This window comes from Myotis yumanensis, unplaced genomic scaffold (assembly GCF_028538775.1).
Source record: "Myotis yumanensis isolate MYYU_CA2020_CCGP unplaced genomic scaffold, mMyoYum1.0.hap1 SCAF_22, whole genome shotgun sequence".
Lineage (NCBI taxonomy): Eukaryota > Metazoa > Chordata > Mammalia > Chiroptera > Vespertilionidae > Myotis > Myotis yumanensis.
This window is the reverse complement of record NW_027223773.1, coordinates 5,701,095-5,717,355: the sequence shown is the minus strand read 5'-3', so window position 1 is coordinate 5,717,355 and position 16,261 is coordinate 5,701,095. Positions and strand designations below refer to the sequence as shown.

Here is a 16,261-nt window from a genome sequence, read left to right as displayed (position 1 = left end):
CCACGCAGGGGGTCTATAGCAGTGGTCGGCAAACTGCGGCTCCTGAGCCACATGTGGCTCTTTGGCCCCTTGAGTGTGGCTCTTCCACAAAATACCGACTTCTGCACGTGGACCACGAAGTTTCAATCGCACTGTCCGTGCGCGCCCGCACGTGGTATTTTGTGGAAGAGCCACACTCAAGGGGCCAAAGAGCCGCATGTGGCTCGCGAGCCGCCGTTTGCTGACCACTGGTCTATAGGCGTGTGGCACAGCTAAGCGAGAGGGTGACCTCATGAGCCCCAGTGCGCCCCGAGCCACACCCCCCCCCCGTTGGCCGGCGAGACCTCTGAGCAGGTGTGTCCAGCCCATTCCCCTCTTGGGGTCCCCAGCCCCTCGCCCCTGAGGCCCACAGGAAGGAGACCTCAGACCTCCGCGCACCCCAACTTGTGCAAAGCCAGAGAAAGTTAACGAGTTCTGTTTTTATTTTTAAACGGAGCTCCTCTTTTAAAAACTGCAGCAAAGGCCCTATAGCAATAACAGCAGCGACAGGATATCTGCACTGGGGGCTTCCCCCTCTGGAAAAAATCATTGGTACTAGAACCAGTTTGTGCTGAGGCATGTGTGTGTGGGGGGGGGGGGGGGTTTGTTAATCCTCACCCAAGGATATTTTTCCATTGATTTTTAGAGAGGGAGGGAGAGGGAGAGAGAGGGAGAGAGAGAGAGAGAGAGAGAGAGGAAAGAACATGGATGCGAGAGAGAGACATCGATTGGTTGCCTCCTGTGCAGGGCCAGGGACCACACCTGCAAGCAGGTATGTGCCTCTGACCAGGAATCAAACCCGAGACCCTCCGGTCCAAAGGCCGGCGCTCTAACCACTGAGCCACCAGGCCGGGCCAGCTCGGTATGTTGTTTTCCTTCTGCCCGGGAACAGCTGGGTATTTCTGACGGGAGCTAAAATTTCACCCTGAGGTGGGTGAGGGAGGACTTCAGATCAAGAATAGGTCTTTCTCACCTCACACCCCGCCTACGCTCTCTCCAGGTGTTCATGAAGCTGAAGAAGTTTTTAACCTTGCCCGACTTCCACCCCAAAAAGATCGCCCACGTGTCTGTCGCCTGCTGCTCTATGTGCGAGTGGATCATAGCTCTGAACAACTACCACAATGTTCGGAAGGTACGCTTTCCCCCCCTATACGTCAGAAGCGGCTGGGAAGCGACACTTCGCACGGATGAAGTATCCAGAAATGCTGTTCATTCACCAAGACGCAAGTGAACTTCTCAGGAAAGGAACACGCAAGGACACACCCTGTAATCAAACACACGCCAACGCGCACAGCTATCCAGCCCTCCTGTCCACTTCTGCTCTTTATGGCAGCGATGCTGCTGTTTCATTTGTTTGTTTTACTATATTTCACCATATTAAGCTACTTTATATTCCTTCTGTACACGTCATTCTCGGCAAGTTCATTCTAAGGGTTGACACTTATAAATGTCTTTTAAACAAAAGTGGCATTTTAGCCCTGGCTGGTGTGGCTCAGTGGATAGAGTGTCGGCCAGCGGACTGAAGGGTCCTGGGTTTGATTCCAATCAAGGGCACACGCCTGGGTTGCGGGCTTGGTCCCCAGTAGGGGGCGTGCAGGAGGCAGCCGATCAGTGATTCTCTCTCATCATTGATGTATCTGTCTCTCCATCTCCCTTCCTCTCTGAAATCAATAACAATATATTTTTAAACAAAAGTGGCATTTTTAAAAAGTGAACTTGACTTCCTTAACACTCACATGTTGCGACATTCCTTTTAAGGTGGTGGGCCCGAAAGAGATCCAAGTCGCTGAAGCCCAGAACGTTCTAAGAATTGCGCAACAAAGGTTGGCAGAAAAACAAAGAGGTTTGCAGCTGGTAAGACCTTTTTTTTACTCGTTAAACTGTCGACACCTTTATGAACTAGACAACAGCATCCGGAAAGAGCCATCATCTCAGTAGATTTCATAAGTTGAAGATAAAATGGGGATGATCATGAAGGTAGTAAGAGCTTGATTACGATGAAACTAGAGGCCCGATGCACGAAATTCACGCAAGAGTAGGCCTTCCTTCCCCCCCCACCCCCCCGGCCGGCAGCTGGAAGGCCCTGATCAGCCTTGATCGCCAGCCAGGCCTCGGGACCCTACCCGTGCACGCATTTCATGCACCTGGCCTCTAGTATTTCTATAAGTAGAAATAAACTCTTGAGGCAACATAAGATTAATCTCAATAATAAATTAATTGTCTTTCAGGTTGAAGAACATTTGCAGGTTTTGCACGCAGCCTACAGAGACATCGTTGCCGAGAAAGACGTACTAGCAGGTCGCAGACAGCTCGCCATGAGGCGCATGTACTGTGCGTCCGTGCTACTCACCGCCCTGGGAGATGAGAAGGTGTGACTTTTGTTGGTCTTCTGTCCCCTCCGTTAATTTTTCACGCTTGTCTTCAAACAGGGGTAACCGACCCCAAAGGTCAGAAGTTGTTTCGCTGGCACCTAAGGCATCAGCACATCTTGGTGCGATGCCGAGTCCAACTCTGTGTCAGGTTCTCTCTTCCAGCACAGGGACAACCCAGGATGAATGTATCAGAAGGGATGGGGCTGAAACCTGGCGGGGGGGGCGTGGGGGGGCGCCAGGAAGGGAAAAGAATGTTTTCTTTGGTTCTGTCCATCATCTGACCTTTTCCACCTTATCTTATTATTTCTCTTCTAACTCATCTTCCTTGTCTATCCTGGAATCCCTAGTGAGCCAAGTAGGTGTAGTCAGACCTCAGCTCTCTCAAAGGATGTTACAGAATCCTCAACATCATTCTTATTTAGTTGGTTTAAGCAGAGCAGTGGTTCTCAACCTTCCTAGGGCCGCGACCCTTTAATACAGTTCCTCATGTCGTGGTGACCCCCAATTTCATGATTACAAATCGAACATCATTAAAGCATAGTAATGAATCACAAAAACAATATGTAATTATAGGTGTGTTTTCCGATGGTCTTGGGCGACCCCTGTGAAAGGGTCGTTCGACCCCCAAAGGGGTCGTGACCCACAGGTTGAGAACCTGAAGTAGAGACCTATGAGGGAAGACTCCTACAGGGCAGGCGAAAGGAGGTTATGAAGTTAGACCCATCAGAGGGAGATCACATCCCTCCGTTTATGTCCTTGAGAGCTGTATATTGAGCGATGGTCGAACATCAGCGTTAGCCCAGGTGTTCAGCTGCCAGAGGTTGGGCTCTTGGCCAGCGCACTTCATTTACCGACAGTTAAGCACAGACGTGGTCGAGGGAGGAGGCCGCTCAGCCAGCGAGCGTGGGTTCCGAGCCAGCCACCCAGCGAGAGCTTTGTGAACTTGAGCAAGTTGCCTAACTTCTCTAACCTTCAACTTCCTCTTCTTTATTAAAATGAAATCCGTGGCTTTTATTTAACAGGATATTGAAAGAATCCAATGAGATTTTTCAAAGTAAAATGTCTATCAGATAAGTGAGGAGTTAATAAATATTGGTCACTATTATTATTGAACACCATTAATAACATAATATGATTTATTTTTTAATTGCCCTGCTTTAGTACACAAAGAATTTGAAATGCCTATTCATCTTAGCAAATATGATCCCATTGGCAAATCCAAAAATAGGACCCGTGTTCCCTTAAAAAAGAGAGTGTTTTTATTTTAGCCATGATTAATTGTATTGCAACCACAGCAGGAGAAGAGGAATAGGAATGGCAATGATTGATCCAACTGGGGGGCCATTTAATTTCCAAAATGTCTCGAAATAGATTTTATAGCAAAGACCAATAACTCATTTTCATTTTAACATTTAGACTCGATGGCAAGAAACAATTGATCAGATAGACAGCAAGTTGGAAGGGATTGTGGGCGACCTCCTGATTTCAGCAGCGTGCATTGTCTACAGCGGAGTGTTAACAGCAGAATTCCGCGAGCTGATTGTGAATAAGTGGGAGAATCTTTGCACTAAAAACAACATTTCTTTGTCTTCTGACTTTTCTTTAATTGAAGTCATGGCACAAACACAGCAGGTACGACCATATCTATTATCCAGTTGAGTGGCTTTATCGTTGATTTGAATTTTTGCATGTGCATTTTTTTGGCTTGGCTCTTTCCCCCAAATCATTTTGATAAATGAAAGTACTGAAGTCTGTTCTAGGCCTTAACTTTTTTTTTAAGTTATAGTTTTAATTCCTCAATTAGTTGCATCTACTACTTCCCAATCCTTTGGGCAAAAGTCACAAAATACATTTTTTCTCATTGCAACACTGTCTAATAAATATAGCCAATTTCTGTCCCTGAAAATCCTTTCATTAATAAATTGGTGGACTTATTAAATCACGGGTAGTATTCTTAGAAACAGCCAGAATATAGACCTCACATTTATTAATTTATCAATAGATATTTATTGTCTACGTAATTTCCAACAATGGTATCCCAGAGAGTAATTTTAAATTGGTTCCCCTGCTGACAACTCAACTTAAACTGACCATCCAACCTACAAATCCTCAGAAGCAATTTGTTTTCATAACGCTAAGAACAAATTTAAACCCAAATAAATCAATAATTACATTAAATGTAAATGGTCCAATTAAAAGGCTAAGCTTATAAGGCTATATAAAAATGTAAACCAAAATACAAAGCAGAAATCATATGTTACTCAGAGAGGACACATCTAAAACACAAAGATTGATTATGGTAAATTTCCTCCCCATTTTCTATAGATTATGTTTTTAAAAAGAGAGCATAAACTTGAATGCAGAAAGGGATTGCTAGAATTGTATAACCATGTGTTACAACACAGTAAGAATTGGTTTAAGTCTTCGAGAATGCGTTAACCATTCTAAATTTGTTTGTACCTAATAACATGACCTCAAATTCATATAAAACGAACATTAAAAGAACTTGATATAAAAATGGACAAACCTGCCATCATAGTGAACGATTTTAAGACTCTTCTTTCTGTAACCTGTAGGAAGAGGACACAAAAGTCGGTAGGAATAGAGAAGATTTGCCCAACATGATTAACAAATGGATAACGGGCACAATAGGACTCTGCAGCCTACACCTACAGGTTACACATTCTATGCAAGCTCACAGAGAACTTTGCCAAAATTGGCCTTGGAATGGACCACAAATAAAGTTCAGCAAACATCAGAGGATTTAAATTTTATGGTGTCTGATCAAAGTGCAATTAGCTAGAAGTCAGTAATTTAAAGTTTCTTTGAAAAACCCGATATTTCTGAAAATTAGGAAATATACTCCTAAACTAATCACAAGTCAAAGAAGAAACCAGGATTGAAAAAAAAATGAGCATTGGTGAAAGTTTTTCCTTTGAGATTGGAAACGTGACAAAGGGTTAGCTCTATGCATCTATCAACAAATGAATCTAAGAATCAAGTGAATAAATAACCTGATGTACAGAATGAACTGGTGATTATAATAGAATCAGGGACATAGAAAGGGAATAGACTGACTATTCTTGGGGGAAAAAGGGGTGTGGGAGATGCGGGAAGTGACTGGACAAAAATCATGCACCTATGGATGAACACAGTGGGTGGGGAGTGAGGGTGGAGGGTGGGGTGGGAGCTGGAAGGAGGGGAGTTATGGGGGGAAAAAAGAGGAACAAATGTAATAATCTGAACAATAAAGATTTAATTTAAAAAAAAAAAAAAAAGGGTTAGCTCTAAGTACCTACTTAGCTCTAGACCAGAGATCCTAGACAGTGCAATAAGGCAAGAAAAAGAAATTAAAGCTTTTAGAGTTGGAAAAGAAAAAAGTAGAAAATTTTGAAGGTGTTATGTGCCTAGGAAACTGAAGAGAATAGGTAGATATATCATGAGCATTCACAAACGTTTAGCCAAGTTTCTGGAATTAAAGTCAGTAGGCACAAACCAATTGCATTTCTCTACACCAGCAACAAATAGCCATGTTTTTAGGTGCCATTTCTATAGCATCAATATGAATTATCAAAAAAAAATTTGTATAAAACTATAAAAGACAGAGATAAATTTTAAGAAACCTGAACAAATGAAGAGTTATACCATGTTCATGAACTGGAACACTCAATATTGTGAAGTTAAAGTTCTGTAGATCAGTTTTTCCAAATTGATATATCGATCCCAAGTACAGTAGTCCCCCCTGTTAGCAGGGGTGCCTGGAACTGCAGATGGTACCTGGCCCTATATATACTGGTGTGTTTTTTTTCTTTTCTTTTTTTACTTCTATTGTTGACACTGTATTGTATTACAGATGTCCCCATCCCCCACCTTTGCCCACCTCTATCCAGCCCCCCGCCCCATTCCCTCTGGCCATCAGCACACTGTTGTCTGTGTCCATGGGCTATGCATATATGTTCTTTGGCTAATCCTTTCACCTTCTTTCACCCAGTCGCCCCTCCCCTCTGACAGCTGTCGGTCTGTTCCATGTTTTTTTCTATATATACACACCTTTCCACTGAAAGGAAGTCCATCATGGCTTCTCTCTGGCACATCTGAATTGCCAGCATCACTACTCTTTTTTTAAAAAAATATATTTTTATTGATTTTAGAGAGGAAGGGAGAGGGAGAGGGAGAGATGGAAACATCCGTGATGAGAGAGAATCATGAATCGGCTGCCTCCTGCACACCCCCTACTGGGGATTGAACCCGAAACCAGGGCATGTGCCCTTGACCGGAATCCAACCCGGGACCCTTTAGTCCGCAGGCCGACGCTCTGTCCCAGGGGTCCTCAAACTACGGCCCGCGGGCCACATGCAAATACAAATATTGTATCTGTTCCCCTTTTGTTTTTTTACTTCAAAATAAGATATGTGCAGTGTGCATAGCAATTTGTTCATAGTTTTTTTTTAAACTATAGTCCGGCCCTCCACTTGTCTGAGGGACAGTGAACTGGCCCCCCTGTTTAAAAAGTTTGAGGACCCCTGCTCTATCCATTGAGCCAAACCGGATAGGGCCAGCATCGCTTAGGGGCCGTTATGAAGTCACATAAGGGCGACTTGAACACCAGCCCAGCCGGACCACGCCGGTGGATCTGGGCTACAAGCGACTGACGGGCGGGTACGTCCTGTAGGTATTAACCATGTTGAAGAAGCTCACAAAACAATGAAAGCATCCGTGGTTTCATTCCAGATCCGCCAGTGGCATCAGCAGGGGCTGCCTCTTGGTCAGTATTCGACGGAGAACGCCATCCTGATCCAGAACGGCCTGCCGTGGCCTCTGCTGATTGACCCCCACGAGCAAGCGTATCACTGGATCCGCCAGATGGAGGGGCCGCGGCTGCAGGAGTGCTCCATCCGGGACAGCGATTACATCCGGACCATTGAAAAAGCGATGCAGACAGGAGGGAGCGTCCTCCTGCAGGTATGTGCCCCCCGGTGGCCGGCTTCCCCCGTCCCAGGCCACAGACACACACATTGTACGCACTGAGCAGAAAGCCTGAGTGAGACCTTAAAGGAAGTAGCAGGTCAACTCCTTTGGGGGGAAATACTGCATCTATACGGTGAGTTTTCAATGTCCAGCTCTCTCAGGTCTGTCCTTTCCTGGGGTCCAGATATTAATAAGATTCGTATGTATGGGAGTGGGGTGGGAGGGCAATGGGGGGATATGGACACATATGTAATACCTTAGTCCAGTGGTTCTCAACGGTCCTAATGCCGCGGCCCTTTAATACAGTTCCTCATGTTGTGGGGACCCCCAATTTCATTGTTACAAATTGAACATCATGAAAGCATAGTGATTCATCACAAAAACAATATGTCATTATATATGTGTTTTCCGATGGTCTTAGGCGACCCCTGTGAAAGGGTCGTTCAACCCCCAAAGGGGTCTCGACCCACAGGTTGAGAACCGCTGCTTAGTAAATTTAAAAAAATGAGAAAAGATTCGCATTTCTTAAAGCTGTGTCTTTTCCACCGATTTATTCTGTGTAAGATGAACTTGTTTAACTCCCATCTATTGGGTTTTTCAGAATCTCCCTGAAACCTTGCCTCCAAGTCTGAAGGTGATTTTGAAGAAGGACATCTACCAGAGAAGAGGCCAGTCCTTCATCCGGGTCAATGACTCTGAGATTGAATATAATTCCAAGTTTAGGTAAGGTCCTACCTAGTCCACTGAGCCAAACGTTTCCGTTTTCTCAGGCCGTCCCGTGGAAGGTCCCGTTTCAGCCCCGGTAAGCGTCTCCGGGGGGGAGAAGCAAGATTGCATTTTGAATGTTGTTCTTTTGTTCGTGTTTTCAGTTTCTGTGTCTTGGCCCTCAGCATACAGAACAGAGAATGAATTGTTGTTTATTCAGTCAGTGCACACTGATATTTTTCCAGCTGTGCCTGGGGAAGCGTGTGGTCTCCACGGAGTTTTCAGAAACCGTGCAGGAAGGACAGCAAGCAGGAGGCCTGGCCCTACCTGACCCACGGCAGCTTGATTTGATCCGTTAGCCCCGTGGTCGGCAAACGGCGGCTCTCGAGCCACGTGCGGCTCTTTGGCCCCTTGAGTGTGGCTCTTCCACAAAATACCACGTGTGGGCGTGCACATACAGTGCGATTGAAACTTCGTGGCCCATGCGCAGAAGTCAGTATTTTGTGGAAGAGCCACACTCAAGGGACCAAAGAGCCGCACGTGGCTCGCGAGCCGCAGTTTGCCGACCACTGCGTTAGCCTAACCAACAGGCAGAGCTTCCGCTCCCATTGAAAAAGACCCGTGTTTGATATCTAGAGCAAAAAGACAGAGATCTTAGCTGGGCGCATAAAAACATTGTGTCCTGTTCCAGGCAGTAGTGACTCCCACCCGCTAAGTTCAGAGCACAGTTGTAGAGTCTAATTTAATTACCACAAAAACACAGTTCCCATGGGACGCAGACAGTTGAATTGTAGGTCGTAAGCACTCTCTCCATACTCAGAAAATTGCTGGGTGAGGGGGTAGCCAGCCAGGAGAGGTTGCTGGGTGAGGGGGTAGTCAGCAAGGAGAGGTTGTTGGGTGAGGGAGTAGTCGGCAAGGAGAGGCTGCTGGGTGAGGGGGTAGCCGGCCAGGAGAGGCTGCTGGGTGAGGGAGTAGCTGGCAAGGAGAGGTTGCTGGGTGAGGGAGTAGTCGGCAAGGAGAGGTTGCTGGGTGAGGGGGTAGCCGGCCAGGAGAGGCTGCTGGGTGAGGGGGTAGCCGGCCAGGAGAGGCTGCTGGGTGAGGGAGTAGCTGGCAAGGAGAGGTTGTTGGGTGAGGGGGTAGCCAGCAAGGAGAGGTTGCTGGGGAGGGGGTAGCCGGCCAGGAGAGGCTGCTGGGTGAGGGAGTAGCTGGCAAGGAGAGGTTGCTGGGTAAGGGAGTAGTCGGCAAGGAGAGGTTGCTGGGTGAGGGGGTAGCCGGCCAGGAGAGGCTGCTGGGTGAGGGAGTAGCCGGCCAGGAGAGGCTGCTGGGTGAGGGAGTAGCTGGCAAGGAGAGGTTGCTGGGTGAGGGAGTAGTCGGCAAGGAGAGGTTGCTGGGTGAGGGGGTAGCCGGCCAGGAGAGGCTGCTGGGTGAGGGGGTAGCCGGCCAGGAGAGGCTGCTGGGTGAGGGAGTAGCTGGCAAGGAGAGGTTGTTGGGTGAGGGGGTAGCCAGCAAGGAGAGGTTGCTGGGGAGGGGGTAGCCGGCCAGGAGAGGTTGCTGGGGAGGGGGTAGCCGGCCAGGAGAGGTTGCTGGGTGAGGGGGTAGCTGGCCAGGAGAGGTTGCTGGGTGAGGGGGTAGCCGGCCAGGAGAGGCTGCTGGGTGAGGGGGTAGCTGGCATAGAGAATTCGAGGACGATTGTAACGAGCCCTTTCCTGGTGCGTTTACCTCCTTTCCAGGCCTCAGGCAGACTGGCTCCGTCTGCTGCTGGCCCCTGGGCCCCCTCTCGCCCTTGAGCAGGGCTGCCAAGTCCTCACGCCTTAGGGTTCTGTCTCCAGCCTCCTTCCGCATCTACCAAAGCATGTTCCTCAAGGGATTTAGTAGGTGTCGCTCAACAAAAAGGGGTCCCTCTATACCATTTTAAAGCTCTGAGTTTAACGAACTTCCACAAGATTCTTCCCGACGAGGACCTACAACCCCCCTTCGCTTGCTGGGCCTCTCCCGCAGAACACGCTCAGGAAAGCTCCGTGGAACCCATCCTCTCCCCCTCGCTGAACACCATGCCATTGATTAAGCCAAGGCCTGCAGATGCTAACGAGGCAACGTTTTCCTGAATCGACAGCCTGGTCTGGTGTCAGAACTGGGTGTCTGGGGATGTGGTAGAGGCCTCTAGCTTGGAGGGCAGACGGGCAGCAGAGCCCACCCTGTCACTTTCTGGCCACGCGTCTCGGGCCACTTCCTTAACCTAAGTCGCCGCTTCACCCCCGATCGAAAGGAAAGAGCATTGTCTCCGCTCTGACCCCTCCTGACCACGTCCCCTGGTCCCACCTGCTCCAGGCCCCCATCTCCCACCTTGTAACCAGCCACCTCCCTCTGCACACACTGCTCTCCAGAGAGCAGACAGACTTGTCCCATTCAGAACAAATCCTGTCACCCCTCGACTCAGACCCCTCCGCCGGCTTCTTGCTCCGGGGAAAAACCAGTCTTATCATGACCTACGGGCAGGTCAAAGCGCCTCCTGTGTCGCATTCGTCTTTACCGTGTCCTGACTTGCAGGCCAGATGTAGCACGAACATCATGTGTGGTTGCGTTTTTAAAGTCCTACGTAGCAAATGAATCCACAGAGTACAAACTCAGAGAGAACCACCTCGTGTACAAAGTAGAATAGCGCTGAAAATGAGCCTTGTTTACTTCCAGGAGAAATACCGTTTTCATTATTAAAAAAAAAAAAAAAAAGTGGTTTTATGCTCCCTTTCGACTAACCGATGGAACCTTTCTCGTGTTCCAGGTTATACTTATCTACGGAAATAGACAACCCGCACTTTCCCCCCGCCGTCTATAACTCCGTCAGTGTGATCAACTTCACGGTGACCTTCCAGGGTTTGCAGGATCAGTTCCTGTCCGCCATCGTCACTCATGAAGTCCCTCACCTGGAAAACCAGCGCTTCCAGTTGCTGGAGAATATTTCCCTGGATGCGATGACTCTGGAAGAACTGGAGGAAAAAACGCTGAATTTGCTGGAGAACACGCAAGGCAAGTGCCGGCGTTGAGTGGCGCCCTGGCCGGTGCGGCTCAGTGGGTAGAGTGTGGGCCCTCGGACTGAAGGGTCCCGGCTTCAATTCCGGTCAAGGGCATGGACCTCGGTTGCAGGCTCAATGCCTGGCCCCGGTTGGGGCGCATGCGGGAGGCAACCAATCGATGTGTCTCTTTCATATCTATGTTTCTCTCTCTCTATCTCTCCCCTCCCTTCCACTTGCTCTAAAAATCAATGGTAGCCTTTGGTGAGGATTCACAAAAATGTGCGTATAATTCAGGAACAGCCAAATGCAAGACTTCATAGGGCGGAGTATAGGAAAAGGGTGCGCAGCCTCCTTGCTCTCTCCAGTGGCCACTCTTCCCAAACCCGCGTGTTCACCAGCTCGGAGCTCTGCCACTCCGTTTGGGGCGTGTGGAGGCCTGATTCATTGACTCATTGGCCATGGCTGATCAGTCCACCTTCGGCCCCTCTCCCCTTCCCAGAAAGCAGGGCTCCCTCTTCGTGGGATGAGCAGTCTCATCGGTCACGATCACTTGTATTTGTTTTGAAAATAGAGAACAATAGGAAATATTCGAGTGCGTCCCAGGAAATGAGGGTTCCCGTGTTCCTTTCTGGAAGTTTTTATTTCCATCTTCTCTGTGTATAGCGGGTCACCGTGGAAATGCGTTCATCACGACGGAACGACCACTTACGTGCCTGCAATAAAAATAGAATCCGTGCCGAAACCGGTTTGGCTCAGTGGATAGAGTGTCGGCCTGAGGACTGAAAGGTCCCAGGTTCGATTCCGGTCAAGGGCATGTACCTGGGTTGCGGGCACATCCCCAGTAGGAGGTGTGCAGGAGGCAGCTGATCGATGCTTCTCTCTCATCGATGTTTCTAACTCTCTATCTCTCTCCCTTCCTCTCTGTAAAAAATCAATAAAATATATTTTTAAAAAAAAATAGAATCTGCAAACACGAACGTAATTTAAAGAAGAGATGAGGGTGTGGGAAGAGGGGCATGTGTGCTCTTACTCAAACTTACTAGACTCATGACTCATCTTCACTGAAGAGCGCATCTCCAGAACCAAACCCACAAAAAGCCGATAGCGAAAACGCTTACATGGAGAGTACAGACTGAGGACGCTGCCGCTGGACATGGGAGCGGCTTTTATTGACGTTCATTTCCTGTTTGCCTTTAGGATGTGTCCTAGATAACGAGGAAATCGTGGACACCTTGAGAAAATCCAAGATTACTTCCAATGAAATCTCCAAGCGCATCAGCGAGACAGAAAAAGCAGAACTCGAAATCCAGGCAACGCGGAAAAGCTTCCTCCCCATCGCGACCCGGGGGACCCTGCTCTACTTCGTCGTGGCCAGCCTCACCCAGATCAGTCACATGTACCAGTTCTCCCTGGACTGGTTCCGCCGGGTGTTCCTCTCGTCGGTCGTTTCCAAAAGCAAGGAGCAGGAGGAAGAACACGGGCTGAAAAGGGAGAAAACCCCTCCCAAGAAACTTCACGAACTCGTAAGTCTCTCCGAAGAACCCAAGTTGAAACTGGAGAAACCTCCCTTAGAGAAGCATCTTAAAAACTCAGTCGATGTGCTGACCATGAATATATTCAAGGTGAGGACGGCTTTGAAGGCGAATTCTGCACACGTGTTCGCTCTCGCCGCGTTCTCCTGACGGTTTTCTTGTCCCCGTAGGTGGTCTCGGCAGCCCTCTTCAACCAGCATAAGCTCTGCTTCGCCTTCCTGCTTTGCACCGCAATCATGAAGAGTAACGCCAGCGAGAGTCCCCCCGCGGACGGCATCGGGTCCCTCCCAGAGGAGGAGTGGAACATCTTCCTCTACTCCAGCATCTTGGTAAACACCAAAGGGGTGATGCCGCACCCCCGTCTTGATCGTAAGTGGAAGTCGTGTCTCCGGATTTGGTAACAAGCTATTTCCCTGAAAAAAAAAAAAAAAAAAAACACTGAAGATTCCTCAGGTGCTTCAAGTCGGTGCTTCTGTGTGCGTTTCACTGAAAGCAGCTCGAGGTCCAGGGCAGTGTCCGTCTCATCGCTGTACCCCCTATGCTGTTGGGCATATCACTGGTGCTCGGTAACTTTGGGGTGAATGAATGACCATGGCTACGGCTAAGATAACCCTAATCTACATGATTAGCTGGTGGTGTGATTCAGGCCAAAGTGCCTGAGAACCAGAGGGGCTGCTGGGTAAGCCCTGGGCGGAGTCCAGTGCACAGGCAACAAAAGAAAAAATAGGCCAACGGGACCACATCAAACATAGAAACCTCCCAGTCAACGGAGCGAAAGACAAGCTACGGAATGAGAGAAATGTTTCGAATCATATATCTAATAAGGAATTCATATACAATCTATAATAATAAAAGCGTAACATGCTAATTAGACCGGACAGCCACACGACCTTCCGGACGTCCTTCCAGACAGCCTTCTGGATGAAGCCAGGGCTGCAAGGGCCAAGGCAAGCCGCTGCGGCTGCGAGGGCTGAGCCTCTTGCACGAATTTCGTGCATCGGGCCTCTAGTATATATATACGCCTAAGTGACTGTTATGACCGGTCGACATAGGAGCTGCCCCCTGGTGGTCAGTGCGCTCCCACAGCCAACCTCCCACAGTCCCTCCCCCCCACTGCTGGCTGGCCCCAGTCGGCCTCCCACTGTGGGAGCACGCTGACCACCAAGGGGCGTGTACCCCCTGGCGGTCAGTGCGCGTCATAGCGACCGATCATTCGGGTCGTTCGGTCGCTGGGCTTCTCTTATACGGGGTTGTTATGTGAAATAGCTCTCTCCCAACAATAGGTACTGCAGGATGTGCCCCCCGCAATGTGACCGTTTCTCCCTCCCCGCCAGGCCTGTATGAAATGGAGAAAAGCAGGCACCTGCGCTGGGTCTCGCACGCCAGGTGGAGGCAGTGCCGGTACCTCAGCCGTCAGCTGGAAGCCTTCTCTCCCCTGTGCCGGTCCCTGCTGTTCAACGTGTCCCAGTGGAGCGCCTTCCAAGCCAGCACCGCCCTGTACCTTCTGCTGGGCACACCTTTCTCTGCAGAAAGGGATTCCCCAGACGAAAGTGAGAAATCGCCGGAGGAAAGTAAGAAGGCGTTTCACCTGTGACCTAGCTCGACCGCATCCGTGTGTGTGTGTGTGTGTGTGTGTGTGCGCGCGTGTGTGTGTGTGTATGTAGAGTATCCCCTGTAAATGGAGTCCGGTAGCTTATATGATGAAAAATCCAAGAGAGGAACATTACTATGTTGTTAGCATGTCTTTTTTTAAAATATAGATGTTTATTGATTTCAGAGAGGAAGGGAGAGGGAGGGAGAGGGAGAGAGAAACATCAATGATGAGAGAGAATCGTGGATCGGCTGCCTCCTGCACGCCCCCTACCGGGGATCAAGTCCGCAACCCGGGCACGTGCCCTTGACCGGACCGAACCCGGGACCTTTCAGTCCGCAGGCCGACGCTCTATCCACTGAGCCAAGCCGGCGAGGGCCAACAGATGTGTTTTAGGTATTGTTTTTATAGAAGAGACGTGTTTTAAAAATTGCATAGGAAATAGAACTTAATTTAAATGACTTGCTACTTTTAGCAGATCTTTTCCATTTTTTTGTGTGTTTTTTTTCAGTTTGAGCACTTCCTCCTCACTTTTCCCTGCCCCTTCCACCCACGTCACCCCTATTCAGGGTTCACCACCCCAAATCAAGTCTCCTTCCATTACCTCCTACACCAGGGATGGCGAACCTTTTGAGCTCGGCGTGTCAGCATTTTGAAAAACCCTAACTGAGCTCTGGTGCCGTGTCACATATAGGAATTTTTTTATCTCTGCAACCATAGTAAAACAATGACTTATATTTTTGATATTTATTTTATATATTTAAATGTCATTTAACAAAGAAAAATCAGCCAAATAAAATGAGTTCACTGCCCTATGCCCTCCTCCACCTCCCCCTTCTCCGCCCGCCCCACCCCCCACCCCCCGCCACCGCAGTCACTCCACTGTTGTCTGTGTCCAAGGCTTTTTTCTCTTCTTTTGCCCAATTCCTCTACCCGCCCCACCCCACCCCACCCCACCATCAGCCTGCTCTCTACCAATGAGTCTGTCTCCACTCGGCTTGTTAGCTCATTTTGTTCATTTGTGGCATCTTCTAGTGAGCCAAAGTATTCAGTGGTTAATCCTCGTCCCTTTTCTCTAAATTGTATCTAGCTGAACTTCTGAATGAACATGAAGAATTACATCGTCCTGTAAATTTCCCCTGGGAGAAACTCACTCCGTTTCAAAGACTTATTTTGGTAAGACGTGCTGTGAGCAGATCACCGGTATCCTCCATGTTTCGAGTATGTGAACAGTAACTAAACCCTTCCGATTTCAAGTTGAGTCGGCCGCCCGGCCGGTGTGGCTCAGGGGTCCTTGGGGTTAAGGACGAGAACCATGGAGGAAGTTTATATAAGTGCTTGGTTGGTCAAGGAGACGGAGCAGGAGCCAGCAGCCTGAGGGTGACAAAGGGCCACGACCAGCTGCACGGAAAGCACAGATCCTCCCAGCGACGGTGGCCAGGCCCCGCCCCTCGCCGTTTGCTTCACTTGATCTCCCGTTTTCTTTTCTAGATAAAAATTCTCAGACCGGAGCGTTTGAAGAACTCGGTGAGAAAGTTTCTGACTGAAAAAATAGGAAGTGAGTATATTCACAGAACCGGAATTAATCTGAAAGAATCCTATAAAGACTCCAACGCCAGGACTCCAATGATACTCATTCACTCGCAAGGTAAGCTGCTGCCAAGCCGGTAAGGTGATGCCACGGTCTGTCAAAAGACCTGGGGAAGTAGGGCTGTGTCCGCTTCAAAGTATTTTCCCATTCTTACTCAAACATTTGGAAAAGGGACAGATGGCCATTTTAAAGTACATTGAGAATGAACCTTTCGCCCGGCCGGCGTGGCTCAGTAGTTGAGCTCCGACCTCCGAACCAGGAGGTCACAGTTCAATTCCCAGTCGGGGTATGTGCCCAGGTTGCGGGCTCCATCCCCGGTAGGGGGTGCACAGGAGGCAGCTGAGCAATGATTCTCTCTCATCCTTGATGTTTCTCTCTCTCTCTCCCTCTCTCTTCCTCTCTGAAATCAATAAAAATATATATTTAAAAAAAAAAAAACAAACAGAAAGAGTGAACCCTTGTAAAAGTGTAAA

At 48.8% G+C, this 16,261-nt stretch overlaps 1 protein-coding gene across 1 annotated transcript in view; it reads left to right on the top strand.

The window, feature by feature from the left end:
* The window catches only part of DNAH14 (dynein axonemal heavy chain 14), a 142,861-nt gene that overhangs the window by 103,428 nt on the left and 23,172 nt on the right, over nt 1–16,261 (top strand). The window contains exons 62-73 of the mRNA XM_070401461.1: nt 1,019–1,150; nt 1,777–1,872; nt 2,247–2,387; nt 3,807–4,022; nt 7,122–7,352; nt 7,960–8,081; nt 10,843–11,087; nt 12,272–12,696; nt 12,777–12,975; nt 13,941–14,177; nt 15,288–15,373; nt 15,689–15,845. Of these exons, the coding sequence (XP_070257562.1) occupies nt 1,019–1,150; nt 1,777–1,872; nt 2,247–2,387; nt 3,807–4,022; nt 7,122–7,352; nt 7,960–8,081; nt 10,843–11,087; nt 12,272–12,696; nt 12,777–12,975; nt 13,941–14,177; nt 15,288–15,373; nt 15,689–15,845 (2,287 nt within the window). The remainder of the gene's footprint in view (nt 1–1,018; nt 1,151–1,776; nt 1,873–2,246; nt 2,388–3,806; nt 4,023–7,121; nt 7,353–7,959; nt 8,082–10,842; nt 11,088–12,271; nt 12,697–12,776; nt 12,976–13,940; nt 14,178–15,287; nt 15,374–15,688; nt 15,846–16,261) is intronic.